At 41.1% G+C, this 24,889-nt stretch overlaps 2 protein-coding genes across 2 annotated transcripts in view; both read left to right on the top strand.

Annotated features, from left to right (window-relative positions):
* The window catches only part of dst (dystonin), a 121,406-nt gene extending 109,271 nt beyond the window's left edge, over positions 1-12,135 (top strand). Inside the window, exons 91-105 of the mRNA XM_088422007.1 lie at positions 54-197; positions 284-472; positions 1,074-1,203; positions 1,393-1,556; positions 1,705-1,867; positions 2,351-2,505; positions 3,004-3,078; positions 3,223-3,240; positions 4,108-4,224; positions 5,433-5,550; positions 6,795-6,908; positions 8,475-8,665; positions 8,868-8,978; positions 11,062-11,188; positions 11,283-12,135. Of these exons, the coding sequence (XP_088278133.1) occupies positions 54-197; positions 284-472; positions 1,074-1,203; positions 1,393-1,556; positions 1,705-1,867; positions 2,351-2,505; positions 3,004-3,078; positions 3,223-3,240; positions 4,108-4,224; positions 5,433-5,550; positions 6,795-6,908; positions 8,475-8,665; positions 8,868-8,978; positions 11,062-11,188; positions 11,283-11,536 (2,070 nt within the window). The 3' untranslated portion in view covers positions 11,537-12,135. The remainder of the gene's footprint in view (positions 1-53; positions 198-283; positions 473-1,073; positions 1,204-1,392; positions 1,557-1,704; positions 1,868-2,350; positions 2,506-3,003; positions 3,079-3,222; positions 3,241-4,107; positions 4,225-5,432; positions 5,551-6,794; positions 6,909-8,474; positions 8,666-8,867; positions 8,979-11,061; positions 11,189-11,282) is intronic.
* Positions 12,136-12,760: 625 nt separating this feature from the next.
* LOC148420365 (uncharacterized) overlaps positions 12,761-24,889 on the top strand; it is a 16,181-nt gene continuing 4,052 nt past the window's right edge. Inside the window, exons 1-23 of the mRNA XM_088422008.1 lie at positions 12,761-12,812; positions 13,927-14,050; positions 15,280-15,673; positions 15,759-15,836; positions 15,920-16,015; positions 16,086-16,139; positions 19,050-19,103; positions 19,192-19,245; positions 19,319-19,372; positions 19,474-19,527; positions 19,819-19,872; positions 19,955-20,008; positions 21,369-21,422; positions 21,512-21,556; positions 21,629-21,682; positions 21,955-22,008; positions 22,089-22,142; positions 22,258-22,329; positions 22,410-22,445; positions 23,325-23,369; positions 23,447-23,479; positions 23,564-23,710; positions 24,102-24,278. Of these exons, the coding sequence (XP_088278134.1) occupies positions 12,761-12,812; positions 13,927-14,050; positions 15,280-15,673; positions 15,759-15,836; positions 15,920-16,015; positions 16,086-16,139; positions 19,050-19,103; positions 19,192-19,245; positions 19,319-19,372; positions 19,474-19,527; positions 19,819-19,872; positions 19,955-20,008; positions 21,369-21,422; positions 21,512-21,556; positions 21,629-21,682; positions 21,955-22,008; positions 22,089-22,142; positions 22,258-22,329; positions 22,410-22,445; positions 23,325-23,369; positions 23,447-23,479; positions 23,564-23,710; positions 24,102-24,278 (1,893 nt within the window). The remainder of the gene's footprint in view (positions 12,813-13,926; positions 14,051-15,279; positions 15,674-15,758; positions 15,837-15,919; positions 16,016-16,085; positions 16,140-19,049; positions 19,104-19,191; positions 19,246-19,318; positions 19,373-19,473; positions 19,528-19,818; positions 19,873-19,954; positions 20,009-21,368; positions 21,423-21,511; positions 21,557-21,628; positions 21,683-21,954; positions 22,009-22,088; positions 22,143-22,257; positions 22,330-22,409; positions 22,446-23,324; positions 23,370-23,446; positions 23,480-23,563; positions 23,711-24,101; positions 24,279-24,889) is intronic.

A 24,889-nucleotide genomic window follows, 5' to 3' on the forward strand; every position in this document is an offset into this window, starting at 1 on the left:
TTTTTTCTTATGGTCTTATTGCAAATCTCGATGCGTTTCTGTCCTCTTTGAAGGAGTTCATGAAGAAACTAGAAGAAAAGCGAGTTGCTCTGAATAAAGCAATTAGTCTGGGTGAGGCTATTCTGAGCATCTGCCATCCTGACTCCATTACAACCATCAAACACTGGAACACAATAATTAAAGCCCGGTTAGAAGAGGTAAATTTAAGAATATTTTGTGGTTTATGCCACAAGAAGCGTTCCTGTAGTCATTCAGTTTTTGTATTTTTTTGTTTTTTTTTTAGGTGCAAGCTTGGGCCAAGCAACACCAGCAGCGACTAGCCGCAGCTCTCAATGAGTTCTTAGCCACTCAGGACTTGCTGGAGAACCTGCTGACTTGGCTGCAATGGGCAGAGTCTAATCTGAATGACAAAGACAAAGAAGTCCTGCCGCAGGAGATCCAGGAGGTCAAAAGTCTCATAGCAGAACACCAGGTAAGAAGGAGTTCCTTTTTCGGTTAGCTTGGATTTTCAGAGATATAAAGCTCAAAACTATGTTGTAAACACAGGGGATAAAAATAGAATGACGCTCAGTCACATGAAAATAAAGAAATGAGTGCCATATTGTTGTCTCGTTTGGTGTGTGTACTATGTATCTCATAGTTTTGAGGTTGGCAGATTGAATCCGGGTTATGCCATTCATGTGTGTTGAGTTTGCATATAACTTGGGACCCACCCCAAATTCCTGCTCAGCTCATTTTGCGACTGCCGCATGACCAAAACTTGGGAAACAGATATCAGCATTACCTGAGCTCTGTGCAACTGTGATGTCTGTTTCAAACAGGAGTCAAAATAGCTGCCCCCACAAGTTGATAAAAACTGATTTAGCTGCTTAATTCATATTCAGCAAATGCATTATTAATAACTATGCAATGTTAAGATTAGTGAGGGCCCCAAAACACGTTATTGTAAAGACATTGTAAAAAGATAATATTCGAAAGACTTTTTTATGGAGCCAGTTACAATGCTTAACCTTACCTGACGTTTTTCACTCTCTGGATGTGACTCGAAACATTTTTACTGCTTCACTTTGTAGACTTTCATGGAGGAAATGACTAGGAAGCAACCAGATGTTGACAAAATCACAAAGACACACAAAAGAAAGGCTGCTCTCGAGCCTCAGATCCACTCCCAGATCCCTGTGCTGGACAAAGGAAGAGCTGGAAGTATGTATCCCACAATTAAGCCTTCCAAATCACAACCTGCGCCATCTGGCAAATGATGAGTCACTGCAGAGTGACTCAGCATGCTCATTGTGTTCACTTTGGCACCTGGAATGATGTCACCACCCACTTAGCGCGAGTCTCCAGTACGCTTTCGATCCACTTCTGAAGGTTTTTCTCCTTCGCCTCCAGGAAAACGTTCCCCCACTCAAACCATGTATGCATCAGCAACACAAGCACCCATCGAAACCAAGAACCCGCGGGTTAATCTCTTGGTCAGTAAGTGGCAGCACGTGTGGCTGCTGGCTCTGGACAGGAGGAGGAAACTCAACGATGCTTTGGACAGATTGGAGGAGGTAACACCTGTTCACTGTCGTGTTTATGTGGCTGAGGTCAGGTGCCCGAGTGGTTTCTTTTGCAGCGGAAGGACAAAGATTGAGTTGAAACGTGTCATATACTGTGTATTCAGTCCTTTGAACTCGTCACACTTAACTTTCTGTCCAGTTGAAAGAGTTTGCCAACTTTGACTTTGACGTGTGGCGGAAGCGCTACATGCGCTGGATGAACCACAAAAAGTCTCGCGTCATGGACTTCTTCCGGCGCATTGACAAAGATCAGGATGGCAAAGTCACGCGACAGGAGTTCATCGAGGGCATCTTGTCCTCCAGTAAGTGGGTGCACTGAACATCACTGGCTGTCTTCACAATCACAAATTCAAGAGTTGTGGCTCGAAAATAGCTCTAATATACAGTGAATAAGACAGATAGAGCTTTGTATGGTGTAAAGTGCTTTTGTGAGGCATACTTAGAACAAGGCAGTGTTATTATTATTTTTTTTTCAACATTTATGTTGATCTGGTACATTCTAATCATGCAACCCAATTAGCGTATGAAAATTGTTTTCATTTGATCCTGTCTCGTGATTAGTAACTACGGAATGGTTCACAAGAATACAGCAATTATCATAAACATAATCATTGTAACTGGTTGAGTGTTTGTATAAATTGCCCAAATTATATTCTACTCATCGACTGTTTTTATTGTGAAACAACTTCTAAAAAATTTTATATACATATACTTTTCTCATCATTTTTATTATCGACTCTGTCGAGCTGAGTTCTTTTGTTAAGACATTGGGTATGCACCCCCAGAATTCCCAACTAGTCGACTGGAGATGAGTGCTGTGGCAGACATATTTGACCGGGACGGTGACGGCTACATCGACTACTACGAGTTTGTTGCTGCTCTTCATCCTAACAAGGATGCCTACAAACCACTGACAGATGCCGACAAAATTGAAGATGAGGTTACAACATTTTTACTTCATTAATTACATTTATTCTAACAGTGGTGTTTTAGGATGTGGGCTGCATACCGAATATGAAGTATTCTTTCCTTCTCAACTTCCAAGATTTTTTCAAATATCAAATGGTTAGTCCACAAAGATAGCGATTAGTTTGTTATTTGTTCGAAACATTTCCTAGGATTACATTTCTTAATTTCTAGAATTTGAGTGGTGAAAAAAAACAACTTGTTGTGCTAAAAACACAGCTAAGATTACAAGCAATGAGTGTTCAAAAAGAACACTGAAAGGATAATGAGAAGGTACCAGTAAGTCAAATTATACTAGAGTAGAGAACACGGATGGATGGATGGATTTCAAGCAACATGAAGTAACTTGGTTTTATATACTACAGCACCATCTGCTGGTTGTGGGCGATGGCCTGCTTGCTTCCATGCAAAAAAATAAATACATCACTTTGTAAAACCAAACGTGAATGAACTAATATGTTTACTTTTGTAGGTGACACGTCAAGTTGCCAAATGCAAATGTCCAAAACGTTTCCAAGTGGAGCAAATTGGTGCCAACAAATACAGGGTGAGCACAATTTATCTCACTTTCCATACTAAACGTATGAAAGACTTTGAATATTGGAGATTCCCGAAGGTAAAATTGTAAACCCAAATTGTAATGTGTAATTCTAACAAGGATTTTTTTTCTGATTGTTCTTCACACCACCAGTTTTACCTTGGAAACCAGGTACATATTGTTGTTGTTTTCCTTCTCTGCGCTGATGTGCCTTTAGGAAATGGCCTTTTCATGCCCCATGTTTGCTTTCCAATTAACACTGTGGCCAGTTCTCTGGCTGGTGGTAAACTGGAACTCAGAAGTAGGAAAAGGAGCTGGGGTCATTGCATTCGGTTTACAAAAAAAGTGAAAGATGCCATAGAAGTTATTCTTGCTCTAAATTATAAATAATGTAATGTAATGCAATGTCATTAGTTAGCCCTGCTATTCCCCTGGATGACAATCATTTTTATGCAGAGAAAATTGACTTGGGTCATACGTACAAGCATATATATTTGCATATAAATTATACCTTCTTTTGCAATTATATGAAACACACCATTAAACTTAGCATTGTTTAAGTCTTACCAAAATAACAACTTTTCACAGAAAACATCACAGGAGGGTTAAACGACGATTGTCACTTGGGCCCGCTTATGTATTTATCAAGTAAACAGCTCAGAAAGTAGCATAGTCCACTTTTGAGTTGCAGTTACTGTACTGCGACTGCGCTAAGCACCATTTCAGCCCACATTTCAATTGATTATTCATCTGCTGGTCACTTGAGAGAATTAAAGTGTGTGTGCTTGCAATTGGCGCTTCACTTTCATGGGAATGTCTTATCTTAACGTTGGCTGATGCTTTTTGAACTTGTTCTTTTTTTTTAATTTCATTTGGCCTTTCTTCAAAAACAAAACAACTGCATGTTCACATGTAAAATTCATGGCAGCTATGGGTCACATTGTTGGGTTTTTGATGGGAATTGAGATGGGTAGCGGAGTCGCGTTGTGATCTGTTCATGTCTCACCAAACAATGAATTGAATTAATTCTTTTGACAGTTTGGTCTGGTTCACTGCTTACATGACTCCGTAGTCGCCGATGAGACAATAGCAAACAGGGAAAATCAAAATCTAAGCCCTCACCTGCACGTTGCAGTTTTGGAAAGCTGTATCCTGGTAAATGGTTATTCTTCAAGTGTTTCTTGTGCCTTTTTTCCTCCAGATTCATTACTCAATCTCCATCACCTTTAATGTATCCGATCACTAAAATCACCAGTGGCGTTGAATCATTCTGAGAATCATACATATTGCAAGAATCTGTTCGTGACGAGACAAGTTATGCTAGTGGCAGGCACTCGGTGCAGGGTCATCAGTGTTTGCTCATGTTCAATGTCCCACAGTGATGGATTTAGACATCAGAGATAGTTTGAACCATTCCTCATGTGTGTTCTTTGGCGCTTAGCTGCCTTGGTTCTGCATCATTTTCAACGCATCTTGGATTGTACTAATGGAACGTGCAACAGTGTGCTGGAGTCGCAAGAGTTTGCTGTCTGTGCGTCCGTCTAATCCTGATCTGGACACAAAGCATGCGGCCGTAATTGTCTTGTGCCAATCACACGTTCAAGGTCACATCCAAGTGCCTCGTCTAATCCTTGGGTCCACCATTAACACACCGGGCTCTGCCAAGTCTGGTCTAAGGGTTTGGATAGATAGAGTTCAATTATAGCACAACAGCGCATCCTTGTGGTATAATCTGGTGTCTTTTTCTACTCGCGCAATAGAGGAGGGGTGGTCAATTCCAGGCCTACGTGGCCGGTGTCCTGCATGTTTTCCCGTTTTTCTCTCTCAAACACACCTGATTCAAATGATCAGGATTAATTTTGAGCTCCAGCAGAGCTTGTTGATGAGCTAATGGTTTAAATCAGGTGTGTTAGGGAGAAAAAACTGGAAAACATGCAGGACACCGGCCCTCGAGGGCCGGAGTTGCCCACCCCTGCTAGAGTGATGTCAGACAGTAAACATAGACTGAAATCTTAAAATGTGACAAGCAGTCCATAAATGGACATTATAATGTGGCATACTGACCCTAGACAATTGCACACTAATGCAAGTAAAAGCAGTTGGACTGACCTTGAGCTGTTTGTTTTGGAGAATGAAAATATTATATGTATGTAAAATCTTTGCAACACATAAAGGAAACAAGATCTCATTCAAATCATTACTATCTGATTCCAAAGTTTTGCATGTATTTGGATTTTAATTCACACCCAAATTATTTGTCTGTCACATCTGGTTTCCAGTGTTGCTCAGGTTAAAAAGTGCTGTGTTCAAATGCTCCTTGTTCCCATTTAAATTTCTCCCCGCACCTCATCCTCTCGCTGTAGTTTGGGGACTCTCAGCAGCTTCGCCTAGTGCGCATCCTGCGCAGCACTGTGATGGTGCGAGTGGGCGGAGGCTGGATGGCGCTGGACGAGTTCCTAGTGAAAAACGACCCCTGTCGAGGTGAGTTTGAAAGCACAATTTACAAATGGTATGTTTGGAGCAATGTTAAACACCACATTTTCTTTCACCAAAAGTACTGTACCCTGAAGCATGGTAGTTGGGGCAGCGTCATGCTTTGGACCTGTTTCTTGCTTTGGAATTATAAGTAGATATATAGATCTTCATTGTTATTACACCTGCAATAGAACAAGGCAAAATTTTGACTTAATTTGACATATAGGGCCCTCTGAGAACCTAAAAGAGGAAAAGAAACACAAGTCTCAGGGAGGAGAAAAAAATAAGCAAATCTTCGTCCGTGCCCCAACAAGGGCATCCATTTTGATCCATTTTCCATTTTGAGTTCCCTCACTGGTTGATTACTCGTTCAGTGCCTATCAAAAAGACCGGCACTTTGTTCTCCAATCCAGCCGCGCCCGTCTGCCAAACTGCAGTACACATTTACTTCAGTCTTAAATTAATAAACCTTATACAGTGACTGTACTGTTATCCCGTTTCCATCCCTTGGCTGTATGTAGTTGGGATCACGGAGAGCCTTGTATTAGTGGCGCCCGGAAGTCGAATTAAAGTGAAGCCTGTTGCTGACCAAACATGATAAAAACCAGAGTTTACACTTAGCGAGCTAGCACTTACCTAGAAATCTAGCTAAGAGATTTACAACGCTCTGCTGCTGCTCTTTTGCTGCGCTGCTCTTCCTTTATATCTCCCTAAAAACGTGTGTGAGTTTCATCGGGGAATCTGCATAGCTAATCCGTCAATCAGCTCAGCTAACGGGGTCTCCCGCAAGACATGTGATAGGCTCCCAGTGCGACCACTGACCAATGAGAGGAGGAGTTATAAACTACTGCCGCTTGGGAGCTATAGCTACTATTGGTGGATGGTCGCGCCGAGAGCCAATCACGTGTTTTGTGGGAGTGCCTGTGAGCTGATTGAAGTTACCCTGAAACCCCTGCTTCAAGTTCTCATCAGAAGTTGGCGCTATACAGCCGCAGTCTGACCTCTGTATAAAAAAAAAAAAAAAAAGATTTTGTCAGCAATTCTGTGCCGTTGTGTTTATTTAAACATTGCATTTCATAAATACCCGAGGTATAAGCGAGTATGCAAAGAGTGAATACTGGTATCGGTCTGTAAAGCACATTTGAACATCCGTAATCCAATGTACTTGTATACATCCTGAGTGTGCAAAGGCCTTATGATCTTTTCTTGTTTCTGTCCTCCTGCTCAACAACCTTCATCATTTCTTCTAGTTCATCACCACGGGAGCAAAATGTTGCGCTCAGAATCAAACTCGTCGATTACTCAGTCTCCTATAGGTTGGCAAATCTCACACTTTCTCTCCCTGCTCCATGAACCCACCAGTGGTATGTCTGTCCGCACATCCCAGTGTGTGCTACTTGTGTTGGGCCCATGGGTGTGTGCGGGGTTTTTGTATGGAGTGTGAAACTTTGCGCTCACTCACTTTGGTGTTAATGCATGTGGTTGTTTTGTGCGGTCACGTCACCTGCTGGAACGTCTATTTCTCTTCTTGGGCATGCAAGCAGCCGGTCCTCGGCCGAGCTTCTTTTGCAGCTTTCACGTTTTCCTTCCATCAAACAAAAAGGAAATGGGAAACGTGTCGAGGGTTATTTTTTTTTCATTATGTAAAAACAGAAATCCTGTGAAATCGACACACTCTTTACCGACTTGGTTTGACAAGGTGTGGGTGCCACTGCATGCAACTCACACCCAAGTTTGTTTTCATAATAAAAGACAATGTTTGTGAGAACATTTCGCACACATTTGTACATATATTCACTAGCCATATTATAAGGTACACCACCACAAATTCAGATGGATTTCTTTTGTGCAAAGAAATTAATACTCAATTTTTATGAATGTGCATATTTTCAAGTCCAAATCCTATATATTGAAAAAAATGACGATTTGTTTTTTATGTAAGATTCAAAGTTCTTGGTGAGATGGCTGTAACCTGTAAATCTATTGCTGGAATCAGGCTGAATTGTTTTGGTAGAATTCATATTTCAATTTCGTATTTTTTCACAAATGAATGCTAACATTGTTCTGTTGCCGTGTATGGCTCTGTGCATCAGTTTCAGAAATTATTGGCCAATCTAAAGTGTTTTTACAAAAACATAAAATCAAAACAAACTATGGATAGTGTGATCAAAAAGTAATTCAAGGTTGTAATATACAGTGAATCCCTGATAGTTGATAATCCACAAAGTAATGCCCCCACTTTTCACATTAAAAAACAAAACAAAACATTTATTTGAATTTTTTTAAATGTGAAAAGTCTTCATGCTATACATATTATTTAAGACAAATATTACTACAGTACCCATTTACTTACATCTTAAATTATTAAACCTTATACACGGGCCAGCAGTGAACTTGTTAGAGAGAGAGAGAGAGAGAGAGAGAGAGACTGCTAGGCTGCGCTGGAGCACCTCATCCACAAAGTAGCTCAGATCAAAGAGTGTCGGACTCATGGCTCAACAACGAGCCACGTCATCTAAAAATTCAAAATGTAGCTCAAAGAATAAATATATAACTGAACGACTTAAAAAAGACAATGTTTTAGTGTGTAACTGCATTCTTAGAGGCAACATGTATATAATAAGTTTAATAAGGTATGATTGACACATATAGCACGGAATGTGACTAGATTGTGCTGGTGTACCTAATGAAGTGCTCTGTGGCTCTATGTCAATGGGTTGCGTAAAATGCAGATGCTTCTTATTGTGTTAAAAAGTCACAGCAGACATGTGCAACATGCGCATGACATTTGGTCTTGTTGTTTTCCATTTGTTTTCTGCCATCATTAAATGTATGTCATGTGGGACATTCATCATCATCATCACCTTCATCACTTTCAAACAAACAGAGCAAATGTGCTCACTTGAAGTGCCCGTCCGTCTCTGTTTTAGCAAAGGGCAGAACCAACATGGAGCTCCGAGAGAAGTTCATGGTCCCCGAGGGCACCACCCAGGTGATGGCCAGCTTCCGCTACAGAGGCCGACGCTCTCGTCCTTCTTCGAGGGCGGCGTCACCCAACCGGTCCATGTCGAGCCAAAGCTGCGTCATCCCGTCCAACCCGCCGGTGAACAGCACTCCCAAGGTGTGTGGCGTACAAGCACCGTAGTCGGGAGGCCGAATCGTCCACCTTATTTCTTTCCAATCGTATTCGTTCTGCATTATTATCATCATTTGTAGTTGATGCCATTGTTTTGTGCATTATTCCATTCCGTTTTACGTGGCTTGTAGTATTTGATTTGTCATTTTGTGTTTCTTCATGTTGTTGATTTGCCATTGTTCCCCAGACGTGCCAACACATAAGCCGCAATTATGATAAGCCATGGCTTACAAACAGCAAATCCTCCACTCCGATTAAATCATCCGACTCCCTTGGGAGTCCGGGTTCATCCGCAGAGGTATTGTCACGTACATGACGCGCAGAGCGTCCCCACTTAACCCATTTGGAATCTGCTACTTAGGTTTCCGTTATCCACAGTGAATGATCTCGATATTGAGATGGAGAAATGAAAAAAACAAAAACAAAAACAGATTCCAGTTGGGTGATGAATTGGGTCTTGAACAACCAACGGCTTTGTTGCTACCAATACAGCTCTGTGATTCATACAAGTTCACCTGTGCATGACTGTATTTCTGTTAAACAATACTAAGCTACTTTAGCCAGTTTCAGCAGGAAAACGTGTTATTAGTAACACTTTAGGTGCCAGAGGTTTTTTTTTCCAACATTTTTTTACTATACTATTTAAAATGGTTGTACCTTGATAATGGTTCAAGGTAAAGGCTCTGTCAATCGTGCTGGTGTATTTTGGCTTCTTTGGCACTTAAAGGGTTAAACCCATTCATGGCCACCGTATCCATTTGGCACACTACCTTGAGAACTTTAAGTTTTAGACATTTGCTTGAAAGTGAACTTCAACTCGTTTAACCTTTTTTTATACTTAATGGTATGTGATACATAAAAAGAACTTATAAAGACTTTTTTGTGGGGGGGGGGGGGGGGAGTAATTTCAGAGTTTTTTTATTTTATTTTTTTGTCTCATTTGGGTGGCACTGTAGGTGTAGTCGTAGTGATTAACACCTCCGCCTCACAGTGTATTACTTGCGACTGTTCGATTCCAGCTCTGGCTTCCTGTGCGGAGTTTGCATGTTCTCCCGTGCCTTTGTGGGTTTTCTCCAAGTACATCACTTACCTCCAACACTCCCAAAACATACATCGTAGATGTAATGGACACACTATATTGCTCTAAATTGAGGGGCACGCCCACAACCCCTTGTGAGCAATCACCGAAATGGACTGGATAGATAGATGGAACTATGAATGTACTGTAGTTTATGTTGGACCGCTGAACTTAATCAAGAAAACTTGTTGAAGAAGAAAAAATAAAATTACATTTTTAGGTGTATCTTAATATTTAGGTTTATAAATGTTCCAATTTGATTCTTTTTTTTTCAAACTAGTCAGGAAATGCAAGGAATTAATTTTTTCAGTTGGAATTCCATCCATCCATTTTCTATAGCCGCTTATCCTCACAAGGGTCGCAGGCTTGCTGGTACCTATCCCAGCTGGCTTCAGGCAGTAGTTGGGGGCACACACAGATGAACAACCATTCACGCACCCAATCACGCCAATTTCATCATGTCCGATACACCTGCCGTGCATGTTTTTGGAGTGCGGGAGGATGCCAGAGTGCCCGGAGAGAACCCACGCAGGCTCGTGGAGAACATGCAAACTCTACACAGGGAGGCCGGAGCCAGCTGGATTTGAACTCTTTTCCTTTAACTGTGAGGCGGATGTGCTCACCACTGCTCCACCGAGCTGCTAATAAGGCTTCACGTGCTCATGGCACGGATTACCAACGTCACATAACCAAGGCCAGAAAAGCGGTGAGTTGTGACTGCTTGCTACCTGAGCCCAGAGGGCATTGACGTAATCAAAAATGACCTGGCGCCTCAACCACAAGCGATAACCAAAAACAGGAACTTAAAACAGTCTGTCTTGTCTTCTTTTCCAGGCTGTACATCTAAAATACGCAATTACAAAATGATCACAATCCAAAAGCCGGTGAATATTTTTTTCACCTGGTATACAAATTTAATCCATTAAACATCGTCTCCCTTTAATCAGCAAAGTGCATGTTACACTAGATGTAACATCAAATGCGCTCTTGGACATCACCAACGACAATTGGAAAAGCGTTTTTAAAGGGATGTTCTACATAAAAAAATAAATAAATAAGAAAATAAAAAATGTACTGGCGGCAAAATAGTACCTTTTTTTTGTTACTGCTTGAAATGGCTAAATGAGTGTAGTATTCCTTTAACTTATTCTGCTTGAAGAAAAAAACACTAACAACATGGTTTCCCCTCTAATACTTATTTTTTTCCCCCAAAGGTTCCAACTAATTCTATTAATATCGATCGTCAGCAGTGAATGATAATTCCAGGAAAAAGTGACCATAAATATTTGTTGCTTTTTTGCAGACGACACCAGTTCAGGGTAGCAAGTTGCGTCTTCCGGGCTACTTGTCAGGAAAGGGATTTCAGTCAGGCGATGAGGGAACGCTAATCAATGCTGCTGTGCTCAAAGCTCGGGGGCAGACGCTAGGGGGTGAGTACACCTGTCAGTTGTGATATTATACTCGAAATCAAAGTTCATATTGCATGTGACTAAAAACCCTAATTCGGCGTTTGTGCACCTGCAGAATCAAGGAGGACCTCAAGCCGACCTGGAAGCAAAGCGGGTAGCAGAGGCAGCAGTCGTAGAGGCAGCGACGCCTCCGACTTCGACATCTCAGACATCCAGTCGGTGTGCTCGGACGCATCGGAGACGGTCGGAGACGGCGCACGGACGACGCCCCGTTCGGCCCGCCAACATGGAGGGAAGCCCTCTAAGATCCCCACGCCGCAGAGGAGAAGCACCCCCACGAGCAAACTTGCCAAGGGATCCAAGCGATAGTCGGTGGCCTCGAAAATAAAAAAAGGACGCCACAAACACTGGAATTACCTAAGTTAAGACTGCAAATGTGCTGAGTGTTATTTAAAGTATTGCTTAGTTGTAAAATATTCCTTTTGAGAGGCAATATGTGTGAATGGCCTTGTGTATTTGTTTTTATTGTATTTTATTTTTGGTGAAAATGTTGTTGTTTTTTTTTAATTGTATTTAATTTGATTGAACCTGTCAAGGTTTGATGGTCTCTTGGAAATAGCGCTCGAGAGGAGTTACTGAATGTACTTTTGTCATGTGTGTGCCCTGGACTTTGGAGTAGCATCACGCCACTGTGAGTGTGTATGTGCGTGTGTGCGTGTCACTGCAAATATTTATTAAAGTGCAAATGTACTTTCAAGGGCAATGCAATATAACCATGGTAAGCACTGCGGAAACCTTTTCATAACACTAATCAAGTAGCAGAAACCTTGCAGTCACAAAGTCATCTTTGCAGCCACCTGTGAGACCCTTCACGTTGACGTTCTGTGGGCACGTTGCTTCATCTCAGTTGTTACTGTAACATTATTACTTTGTAATAAACCTGCTTGCACAAAGCTTCCGGAAACCGATGTAGATGGCTGATGATTCGAGTCCTTATTCATGTTCTTTTGGAGTCATTTTATGCTCACCCAGGATATGCAAATGAAGGGATGTAGGATTTTTTTTTCTTCTGGCACAAGTAATTCAATGTTATTATCCAGTGATGCGCTTAAAAGTGAACTTCAACATTTTTTTTTAAATTTCCTTGCTATAGTTTAATCAGTGGCTTTAATAATGACATTTTTGTTCAGGTTTTTTTTTTTTTTCATATTCAGTGTGTGACCTGCTTTGCGGCTAAGAAGGCCGAAGTTGTGATCTCCAGGTGGAATGTTTGCAGAGCATCTTGTGTTTAGGTGTGACATACTACATCTTTCTCCCAGCAGGCATGTGTGGATGCTGACGCTGGCCCCGGTGAACTCGCTTCAAAATCATTATTATAAAGTGCTTTTAAGCGGCAACAAAGATAATTAAAAAAAAAAACAACTAACATGATATTTTACAAGTTGTAAAGAGGCATAAAATCGTTTAAGAGTCGTACTAACAAACCTTTCATATCAGATTCAGTTAGAAAGATTCCACAATAGTGTCAAGGTGTGTGAGAGTGCATGCGTCTGTTTGCTTCAAGTGACTAGATGTCTAACTGGCCTATGAGAGATGGCGGATCCCGTCGGTACCAAAGGTGGAGCGGAGCACAGGGGTCGCGCTGGTTTGAGCCCCAGAGCTGCCACAATGAATGGTCCTCCTGTTGTGCTCAAGTGTGGCCCACCATGGCACTTTAGAGCGGGACGGGAGTGTACCACACAGCCTCACCTGGAATAGAGCCCCAGCGATCTTCACTTTGAGGAATATGTGAGTAATTGCCTTATCTTAATTCATCTTTTTGATGAGCTCTAATTTAAACAATAGTCTACTCTTACACGTATAACACGGGGGGGAAAACGTTCAGTTTTTATTGAGACTATGATTACTGTGTACAATGGTGTTCTTTTGGTGGGACTTTATATGTGTGTGGAATTGCACTGCATCATTCTGAGACTTCTAATATTTGTACCCCTCTTGGGCCATTTATCAAGTTAATTTAAATTGTGTTTCAGTTTTCACTATGATGCACGGGAATTCTACAATAATTAATACTAGCCTTTTTTGATCAGCCTTTTTTTGACTTGTGCATATGTGTATCAAACTCTATATTGTATTACTATCTGTGGCTGTAATTTGTGTGGAGGAAAACATTGAATGTTCTATTCGATCTCTTAATTTAAAAAAAATAAAATTCCCCAAATGTCGCTCTTCAGGCACTTATAGTCACTTGACTTTTCCAAATCTGAAAATGGCAACCTACAAAGCCATGCTGGTGTTGGCATCACTAACTGTCATCTTAGGATGCACACAAGGCCAAACGTTACCAAGTAAGTTTTTTTTCTTTGACTGCTAAAGGTTTTATGTTGCATGTATTAAAATGATAATAACATAATAATAATGAAACAGAAGCACTAAACAACATGCGGTTCACGCTTCTAAGCGCAACACTGCCCTACCCAATATTGCCCGAAAGATGTCAGTATTTGTCTCTTTATTTACTTTTGTCTTCTAGCAAAAGCGATTGCATCTTTTTTCTCACAGTCATAAGGTCAAATAGCGGCACTGTGTATATTTATATATATATATACATGTGTGGAAGGTGTAATATACGGTATATATTTGACAAAGGGCAAATGTGTTTCTATCTGATGAAGATAATTAGCTTCCATGTGCCCTCCATTGTTGAGGCAAATCTTCACTTGGACCCTGTGTGATAAACTGTGAGTGTGTGTTGTGAGGTTTTGATCTCTTGGAGAAGTTCCGTGTGTCCGAGTCGAGAGGAGTGAAACGAGTGGAAGGCTCTGACCCGGATGTGGTGGCTTACCGCGTTAACCCTGCAATCCATCTGCAAAAGACCATGAGGTACACTTGATTATGAAGGTACAGTACTATTTTGAATGGAAGCGAGCCTGCAATGCAAAGTGTTCTTATGTACCATGCTGTCACATGAGTAGAGTGCAGTATATAATGTATAGACTTCAACGCAACAGCATGCTATTATTTTGAAGTTGGCCTTTTTCAGCAGTGCTTGCTACCAGCTAGCTTGACTCAGTTTTATTGCCGTCACATCATGCCTCGACTAACATCAACAAGCTGCCGTTAAAAAGTCATATTCAGTCACTGAGGATGCTAAAGAAAAAAAAAAAAACAACAAATCAAAGAAAAAAGTTCCAGCGATGCATTAAACGGTAATTAACTGCAAAAATCTAAACAATGTGCGCTTTCTGAATCAAAATTGAAATCAAAATTGATAGCAGGCGTGGTCCACATGCTGTTTCTGTGGGAAAAAAGGCACTTTCTTTATAGTTCCAAACATAATAAACATAAATAAAAGTAATATTGATAACATCTCGCAAAGAGGTCGAGATAATGATTATTCTTTACACATCTATAGATTGAAGCGGAACCTATTGCCAAGCAATTCATTTTGAATTGAAATTCAAATCTGAATCGTAGACCCAAAAACCCGAATCAAATCGAATCGTGAGACAGTCGGGGTTTCCCACACCTAATGGACATCAACTATTGACAAATCTTGGACAGCTTGCAGGAATATCGGACCTCGAGGCGACCCAAAGGTTCCCTGCAGGAGATGGGATGGAGCTATAGCAGTGTTCATACTAAGGGGTGCCGCTTTGGAGGCTATATTATAGCCTCCTTTATGTTGATTTTTTTCTTTTCTTATGCAGGACTCGACAGTGTCATCCTTCATCTCCTCCAATATTCCAAGAATCTTAGTCCACCACTTACACCAGGACAGATAGAATTTCTTCCATCTATTTTGGTTCATCTTTCTAACCTACAGATAGGATGTTTACTATGGAAGAATATAGGCTTGCTAAGGAATTACTGTCAACAAGATTGCTGTAACCGCAGGGAGTTAACTACGTGGGACTTAAGAAGCTTTGCTTTTACGACTTCTGTGTCAATTTACTGGCCACATAAGAGAAACAAAATGTGATGAGTGTGAGAAGCTCTTATACACACAAAGCCTCACACAGATGTGATTTATCAAAGTTGGATAACTTCAGCTAACAAAGTTGAGCAAGAGGCACAGTTCAATTATCCTCTGATTGATTCTTCCACCACAGAGACGTGTATCCAGATGGTCTTCCCTCCGACTACTCTGTCATTGCCACCTTTAAGTTGAAAAAGGACACGGTTAAGAAATCGTGGAACCTGTGGCAGGTCAGCGCCCCAGACGGTCAAGAGCAAGTGGGCCTGCGTTTCCAGGGCGATAGCCTCTCGCTGGACTTCTTCTACCTCAGCCCCAGTGGTAGCCAGATGCTGAGAACCTTCCATGGTGTGGGGAAGCTGTTTGATGGCGAGTGGCACAAGTTGGCGCTGAGTGTGAAGGGCAGCCAGGTGAAGCTACTGGTAGATTGCGAGGAGGTCAGCGTGGAGTCCATTGATGAGCCAATGCCAGTCATACGGCAAGGGTACACCTCCATTGTCAAGCGGGCTGCGAGAGATCGCTCTTTCTCAGTATGTGCGCAGCATGAACATCCTTTGAAAAATAACTAGCTCTCTGGCTTTACAATGAAAGTTTACATATTCTGACTCACGACAGGTGGACCTCCAGCAGATGGATGTGTCGTGCGACCCAGAGAAGGCCCATTCGGAAGGGTGCTGCGAGCTCTCCAAAGTGGTGAGTCCGCAACCATTCCGCAGCTCTTGCTATCACCCTTCTTGGAAAGTCTCATTTGAATCGGAATTCTCTTGGCGCTGCAGTGTGGAGGCTATGCAGAAATCGGTCTGACAGCCGGTAGAGCATCTTGCAAATGCATGCATGGACAGCCAGGCATCCAGGGACGTCCGGGGCCCCAGGTGACGTTATGCATGAATCATGACTCCAGTTGAGTTAAAGCATGCCGACTTTTTATTATTCCTTGTGCAGGGCCACAGAGGTCTTCCCGGAAAGGACGGTGATCGAGGAAGACAAGGAAACTGGGTAAATGAATACTGATCTGTTTTTTTTTCTGCGCAGAAAAGAGTTCAATTGACTCGCGGCTGTACATCACGAGAAAAATCAGCCGAGAGATGATATCGGAACTGTGGAAATTGCAGTCGGGCGGAAACAAACCTGAAACCAGAAGCGCTATGGGACAGTAAATGCCTCAGCTCCTTTCATATATAAAACACTCGTCTGCCCCGTCTTAGATTTGAGTGGAAGTAAAGATAAAACCAGACATGCGTAGAAGTGATGATGAATTTCTCCTTTTTTTCTGATATATACAATAACAATCTGACAGGTGGCACAGGATTTATTTATGAACAAAACTGGACTAAATGTAGCAAACTCAAGTATGTAATATGGACCAGTATGAAAAGTTCAGAGCTAAATCTTCTTCATAAACTCATTCACGACCATTGACGGTTACATACATCAAAGATTCCTTTTCTCCGGACTGGTGATGAAGAAGTTGACTCATTTCTGTCACTGACAGCTGTCAAAAATTAGTCGGCAATGATTGAGTTTGTGTGCAAGAATCCTACGGATATGCCACATTATTTCTGCCTCAAAAAATGCAATACTCTGCCATCCATCTGTTAACCAGTAAAGTACCGGTAATCTTTCTTAAATATCACTACTCAAAACGCTCATTGACATCATACCTATCCATACATGTGTTTTTTTTCCTCATCTTTGGATAATAAAAGTCCAAAAAGTGTGCAAATACCAATAGGTTAATACGCTTCCCTTTTACAGAGTCTGAGTCGCAATAGTCTAATTATGGATGCTCTGGATTGTAATGCTTCCACATTTAGGAAGCTCATTTCAACCGCTCGCATCAGCAATCGTATCCGTTTGATCGCGAGCCGAAGCCCGTGACCATCGGTAAGGTTTGGAACGTGGCTCGACATGGAGAGCTTCGCCGTTTGGCTCTGATCTCTTCTCACCTTGACCAATACCGTCGATTCATCCGTTGAGATCTATACTGCCACGTTTTAAAATGTTTTGGATGGATATGAATATTACGTTGATTGCCTGATGCATTAATGCACAGCGCAGTGTTTTAACAGAATGTTGACTGTGTTTGTGGAGTCAAATGATGCCGATAAAAATATTCACTGCTGACAAACGATTCAGTCAATGGTTCTTATGGTCTGGCTCAATTCCCTTGTAAAATCTCAAGAGAACACATCAAGCCCAGACATGGAAGGCAGTTGTCCAAGACCCCCTAGAATCCATAATGACACCATGTCTGCTGTAGTGGAGTGTGAAGTTTGGCACGTTGCGCTTACTGTTGCTCGCGGGGAACTGCACACATTTGAATTCCTGACCCGTTGATGCTGAACAGTCACTGTAAAATTGGAGTAGCACTAAGAAATGTTTTTGTTGGAAGAACTGCATTTGGAGACAATTATGATTCTGCTAAAATGTAAAATTGTATTTCGATAAAAGTAAAAGAAGAGATAGGTACAATTGTTTTTTGACTTAACTTGGATGATTATAAAGGGGACATTCATAGGAAAATTGCACGCCTGACTGTAGTTGTTGAACACATACTTAAGGAAATTCCCTACACTGCCTGGACAAACTTACAGTATGCAGGCCTACTGAACAAGATTTGTGAGCCTTTCATGCCACATTCTGTCATCTTGATTCTTCAGCTGGAGGTCATTTGAGAGTAAACATCTGTCTTTTGTAATGCCCTAAACCACAGAGGCCCAACATGTTTATCTCTTCTCCTGCTTGCATCTTGAGGAGGGGCTTTCCTGGCACAGATTTATGTACTACTTTGGGTGGTCTTTTTTTTTTTTTGTTTGGTTGGCATGAACTTTGCTGGTGTGGAAATGCAGCGAGCTTCTCAGTCTTGCCTTTCGCCATACCATCTATGAGGTTAACCGTTGATCAAATAACAAGCTGTTCAAATAAACAGACAACAACATTCTGCTTTTGTTTTTTAATCCGGAGCAACTCTTTTCCTTCTGCATTTGAGGTGGTTAGCGTCTGTCTAAACAAGACTGCTCCATTTGGTAGCATTTATGATTGGTGTTTGTGTGTATAGAGAGTGCAGTGGAATATTCTCGTGTACGTTTTCCATTAATGTGACAATGGATAAAATGTAAATTTATACAATGGTTTACTCTGCCGCTGGATCGGAGCTTCATATCTAATTTGTTGAGAATTTACATTGCTTGCTCAGCAATGCTTCCATTCTTAGAAGAATAGACTTATTATTATTCTATTTTTTTTAAATTTTTTTTTATTCTATTATTTTATTATTCTATTATATTATTAGTATTATTCTCCGTCTTGTGTGTGCTACACGTGGCCGAGCTAACACACCTCACCAGTACGTAAGCCGCACGCTAACGTAAAGTCTTACCATAAGCAGATTGGTTGATTAAATAATGCTATAATAACCAGCTGTGTAGTTTCTTTATTAGTGCATGCAAAAACAACAACAAAAAAAAGGGGGGATGGAAAAATGAAAGGCTGAATTGATTCTCTGAAGATATCCCATGTAGCCAGGTTTGGTTACGTTTTATATCTCCCAGCCACCTACTATGTATTCATTCATGCAGAGATCCAAAATAAAGAAAGGAAGTACATAATACTGTACATACAATTAATGCCTCTGGACAGAGCTGCACACAAATGATTCTTTTGATCTTTTCTCGGCCTTTGAGTGGACATGCATAAGCAATAACAAAGTTCCCAGGTATTTTCGAGGCATTTTCAGCCGATACGGATTTTCTATGATCTCACCATGTGTTTTTATTTTCATTAAAAGATTACTGGTCTTTTTCCCATACCCATAAAGGTTGTGCAATAGGAAGCCTTCCATCTTTCTCCTTCTTCCAGTTAGTTTTAATGGATTTAATTATTATCCACTGCCAACTTGTTTTGCAGGGCATCAGAGGAAACACAGGAGACTATGGCAACGTGGGTGAGCCAGGCCCTAAGGTAAGTTCTGTCTTTGCACTCCTATCAAGTTACGCTTCCGTTTGATTCTTCCGGGTGGTTAATGATAGTTCACGCGTATCATCCTCAGGGCGAGATGGGAAGCAAAGGCGAGAAAGGAATGAGAGGACTCTGGGGCCCTGTGGTAAAGCAATTATATTTCAGACAATCTTTACTAATACAATGTCACAGTTGATCCTAACATGTTCTCTTATCAGGGGGAGCGAGGTATAAAAGGCCTGAAGGGACTCAAAGGGGCAGCAGGATTCAAGGTGAATTCAAGCATTTGAAAGAATGACTGACATTGGATAATATTAATTCATCCATCCATTTACTTCTTCTTCTTACGATAACATTTTGACTGTCGTTGTAGGGTGTTCGTGGACCTTCGGGAGACATCGGAATGACTGGGAGGCCGGGAGATGTTGTGAGTTTATCTGCCATCTTATTCACAGTCATACGTGTAAAACTTCTTTTTCAGTTCAAGAACCAAATTACAAATATGATTCTTTGCTGAACATTTTGTTACATAATTCACACGTGCTGTAGATTAAAGAATAATCACTAGGAATATGAAAGAAAAAGTACCAACATTTAGTGAACCAATAATAACCAACCAACCTCCTCTATAACTTGCCATTTCTGCTGGTGACCTTATGTTTTGGGACCCCATACTATAGTATCAAATGCATGTTTTGTTTTTTTTTGTCCCTTGAAGGGTACGAAAGGTGAAAGAGGATATGAAGGGATTGCTGGGTTTGAAGGAGTAAAGGTATGGCATTGCTTTATATTCATTCATCACAATTTTAAAGATATATTGATCTGTTTTCATGGTTGTTTTGATATATTTGTAGGGTGAGAAAGGGAGCACCGGTCCAGATGGGAATCCTGGGCCGCGAGGAGAGCAGGTGTGTTCCTCATCCATAAGAGGCTACCTACTTAAGTTTAAGGTTATGCTGCAAAAATAGGGTGACCAGACTTTTCAAATTCAAACTAGGACACTTCAATTTCTTTGAAATCGAATACACAATAAACAAAATAACAACTATAACAAATTAAATCGTCGGTTAATCCATTAACTGGTGATTGTGTTATTTCTTTGGCTAATGCTAAATGCAATCTTGGTCGACAGTCATTTCTGGTTATTGTAGTGAACACTGGTGGAGGCAGAGGGGTCCCCACTAAAATGTGACTGTACCCCCCCCAGGCACAAAATGATTGACATATCACGCCAGTGGCGCCACATGTCTGACAGATGCAACCCGCCAACAAGTGTCACGCCTACTAACTGTTACACCCCTCCTACACCACATTTAACACTATTTTGAGTTGTTTTCTCACTTTCTTTTGCTTGGCACATCTCGCAGCTCCACATTGGAACTGCACCTCCAGAATTGCTGTCGTGCCGGTCTCACGATATTCTGTTAAATTCTTTATTCAATGGTTTAGTTGCTATTCAATGGTTTAGTTGCTACGACAACTGTGTCATTGACATGCAGACAGCCCAAATATCTGACTTAGCGACTAGACTAAAAATGAATAAATATAAAATGGGACGTGGCTGAGGTAAAAGCCTAAAACAGCCCCAGAAAATAATTTGCCGAAATAACATGCTCACAGTTAAATTGGGACATCTGGTGGACATCTTTGACACATACAGTAGCTACCATACTGTACAAGTTGCTAAGTTAACTTAGTGTTTGGTTAGTTATAATGGTCCATGCCAAGTAGTAGCTATCAATTGATAATTGTACTCTTTGAAAGATTACCTGTGGTGCTTAGAAGACAAATATCAATGATATATCAATAAAAACTTAATCCAAACACAGCAGTCTGCTGTATTCTAATTTAGTGGCCGAAATTAATTTGTCGAGACAACATGCACACAGCCGTTCTTGCCAAGAGAAATGATGTGAACCAGCCTCATTGAAAGATGCTTTCCTTCCATTCATCTCCCACAGTGGCCTATACAGTTGGTTTCATTTTCTTCATGAAATTGTGACAAAGACTTACAGTTTTGCTTGGTCAATACTGATGGATTGAAGGACCTTTCGTCAGCATTGACTGACTGAAAATTGTCAGATTTGCTCAGATTCGCCACAGACTCACTAAGAAACGACACCCATTGAATGGGAACTAAATGGCCAAGCAGCCCCCCCCCCCCATAAAAAAAAAACCCCAAAACAAAACAAAAACAAAAAAACAAAAATAACAAGAGTAACCCGTGATTTGTACCTGAATTTATCTTTGATGTTAAATGTTTGACAGGGTATTGTAGGAGATCCAGGAGAGAGTGGGACTCCAGGACAGAAGGGGCAGCCTGTATGTATACCACACAATAATTGTCCAATTTTTATGAAAGTAAGTTTTAAGCCTGAATACACTTGCAATACATTTGCTGCCTGAATTAGGGAGTCTCGGGGCGTCGTGGGAAAGATGGCACCATTGGGCAAAAGGTGACAGCAACCTAACAAATTCACCACAAATCATCTGTTTTATAGTAATTCATCATAATAATGTTTCCTTAGGGAATTATTGGGGATCCTGGGATACCGGGTCGAGATGGAGATCCTGGAATAGAGGTACTGTATGCGTCTCCTTAATGAATAGGAATAACAAACATTTAACATAAAAAAGTATTATACTAACAATTTAAACACGTGACTTCTTATGTCTACATACATCTCATGAAGAATGACTGGTGCAAATGGTAGTTCACTGAAAAATATGGTGCATTTTTTAAAGGTGGAAATGCTATAATCATGTTTTCACGTGATGTCATCAAGTCAAATGCATTACAGACAGTACAATGCCTTGAAGATCCCTTGAAATAGATGTTTTTTTTCCCCCCCAGGCCTATCAAGGACCACAAGGCCATCGTGGAAAATTTGGACAAGTTGGCTCAAAGGTAAAACTGATGTTGTCGAGAATTGCCAATATACAGTACTGCGTAACATTTGTTTCATATGTCGTGTGTTTCTTTCATAGGGGGAGAAAGGAAGTCATGGAGTAGCGGGAGAAATGGGTCCTCAAGGTCGAACTGTAAGTTGTACCCACAACAGAAAATCATCTTGTTATTTGTTACTTTCAAGGGAATTGATTGACACAGAATGAAGCAGCCCCTTCGATAGTTTAAAATAAATGTTTTATTCCCGAGGGTCCAAGAGGTTACAAAGGCTCCGCAGGGAAACCAGGAAGACCGGGATTTATTGGCCCACCAGGTCCTAATGTAAGTTTAAAACTATATCTTTCAACTCTAAATATTTGTTTGTTTTGTAAATCTCATTAAATGACTTCATGTCCTCACAGGGACATGTGGGAGTTGCTGGGAAACAAGGAAGCAAGGTATTGTCATCAACATACTATAGAAAATATAAAAGAGCACTGAATTATGAATGTTGAAATAAACAAAGTAGATATTTTATTTGAAAAGAGGGACTCATAAGCCACATTACATAGATTCTAATATGATCTTATACAGGTTGGTGGAAAGATGAAAAATTGCTCTGTTAAAACTTTAACATTGATGTGCACTAAATTAGAGAGGTAAAAAAAATATATTTTTATTTCAATACATCTCTGACAGGTTCAGTCTGTAATGCTGTATTTTTGGGTCATGCTGGTGCACCTCTTAAATTGTGCGTTTCTTAACGTGAGCAATTTAATGCACTGCTGGTGACTGTCGGCAAGTTCTGAATGAATGAAGATTCGACCACTGATGGACAGTTAAAAAGATTATATGGACAACAGCCATTAAAGACAACAGTAACAATCAATTCCAAAATATTACACACTAATATATTGAGAATGCTGTCTCACAAATGCAAGCAAGAAAATTGTGTTTTTTTTCGGACCATAGGGCACTATGGATTGTAAGATGCTCGGGGTTATAAAAAGCACTACTGCACATTGAGAGAAGCAAATAAGTCTAACTTCATTCTACTTCAATTCTAGATCCAACCCAATAAAGATCTTTGCAACAACATAGTTATTTGCAGATGGATATAAAGTATGGTATTTTTCAGACCATAAAGGAAAGTAAATAGGAAGGTATTTGAATGAAAGATGACAAAATGAAACCTTTTGCACCTAAGGTGCACCTGATCTTGATTTTTGAGAAAAATTGGAAAGATTTTAGGTGTGCCTTTTAGTCCCAAAAATAAAGTATTCTTAGCACAATTCTTTTTCACGGCACAAAATATTTTTCTTCACTTCCTTGTACAGGGTGACACAGGAATCCCGGGAATTCAAGGAGTCAAAGGCGAACCAGTAAATACTCAGTCTTATTTTGTTTTTTCCACTCTTATCACGTCTGTTCTCACAACACGTTTTTTTGGCTTTGAAAGGCACAAAAAGGTGTCAAGGGACCTAAAGGAAGGGTGAGTAAACTTAGTTGCCTATCACTTGACATGGATTCCCGCATTAGAGTTCATCCCTGCTCTGTACGTCAATGCGCTCTGTAGGTTGGAGACCGAGGACAGCCTGGTCCTCAAGGAGGACGGGGCAAGCGCGGCCCAGCAGGCCCGAATGGACGCTCAGGTCCCGTGGGAATCAAAGGAGTTCGTGGTGAAGGGGGACCCGATGGCTTTCGGGGGCCCCCAGGACCCCCGGTAAGTGAATGTTTTTTTTTTTTTTTTTTTTTACCTTTTTGAAGATAGATATGGGTTACATTATTGCACTCTTTGTAATCGGCAAGATCTGCTCACCGCTCGATCATCATCACTTCTTTGCGCGGTTAGAATGGTAAAATTATTGAGGTCAAAAACAATTTGTCAAACTTTTCACATTAATCGAGACTCTCATCTAGGCATGAGGTCTCATCAGTCACCGTGTCCATAAATCCGCAATGAGTCGAGGGAAATCTTATTGGCCTCGGTTCTTCCTGGGATTTCCTCTGAAACGTTGCCATCACTTCAGCATGCCCCTTGCGGAATATTCATCCACCATGTTCCGAAGCTGGGCGACATCCAGTGATGGATGTGCTAATGATTCGTTACACAGGGTCCGACGCTGCCGGCTCAACACGTGATCGAGGTTTGTAAGAAAGTGGTGCTGGAGCAGATGTCCACCTTTGCCAACTCCATCAAGAGGACGTGTGCCGCGGTGTGTCCTCTCTATGGGGACGTTCCCCTGGGTGCCCCTGGTCCGCCTGGACAGGCGGGCCTACCCGGACCTCCCGTAAGTTAAAAGACTTTTGCTTTTTTAAGCATAAACACACCACCCGGGAAATTCCCCATACATTCTTCTCTTCTGTCCCGCACATTGAAAATGTCTGGAGTAAGTCAACTGCAGTGGTTGGCAGAAAAGGCAACAATGAAAACAATGAATTTCCACTTGGACATGAGGTCGAACCTTGAGTCGCGCAGTGGTCTCCTGGTATGCGTTGAATGTTTTAGGAGACTTTCAACTGCCGTCAAATCCTTTCCATATTGTGGAGCGCACATCCAATCCATGTCGTACCACATCTTCTATCGCAGTTCTATATAGCGTACTCGGATGGTGTTTCCGGGCCGCACTGGGCACAAAAATAGTTGTGAAAAATTACAGTATTTTTGGGCTATATACCACAGCGGTGTATAGGCTGAAAAAAGAGAGAAAAAAAATTGGCAAGGATAAGCTGCACCGGACTAGTTTTTAATGCATTTTTTAATCGCCTGCTTACAGTAACATCCTATCTTCAACAGACTAAACATTTCTGCATGTTTAGCACCAAAATATTTATAGAAAATGCATGGATGGATATTTTCAACATGACACTGAAAGAATACTGCAAAGTTAACACACTGTTC

This window comes from Hippichthys cyanospilos, chromosome 8 (assembly GCF_059441005.1).
Source record: "Hippichthys cyanospilos isolate Australia breed blue-spotted pipefish chromosome 8, RoL_Hcya_1.0, whole genome shotgun sequence".
Taxonomy (NCBI): Eukaryota; Metazoa; Chordata; class Actinopteri; order Syngnathiformes; family Syngnathidae; genus Hippichthys; species Hippichthys cyanospilos.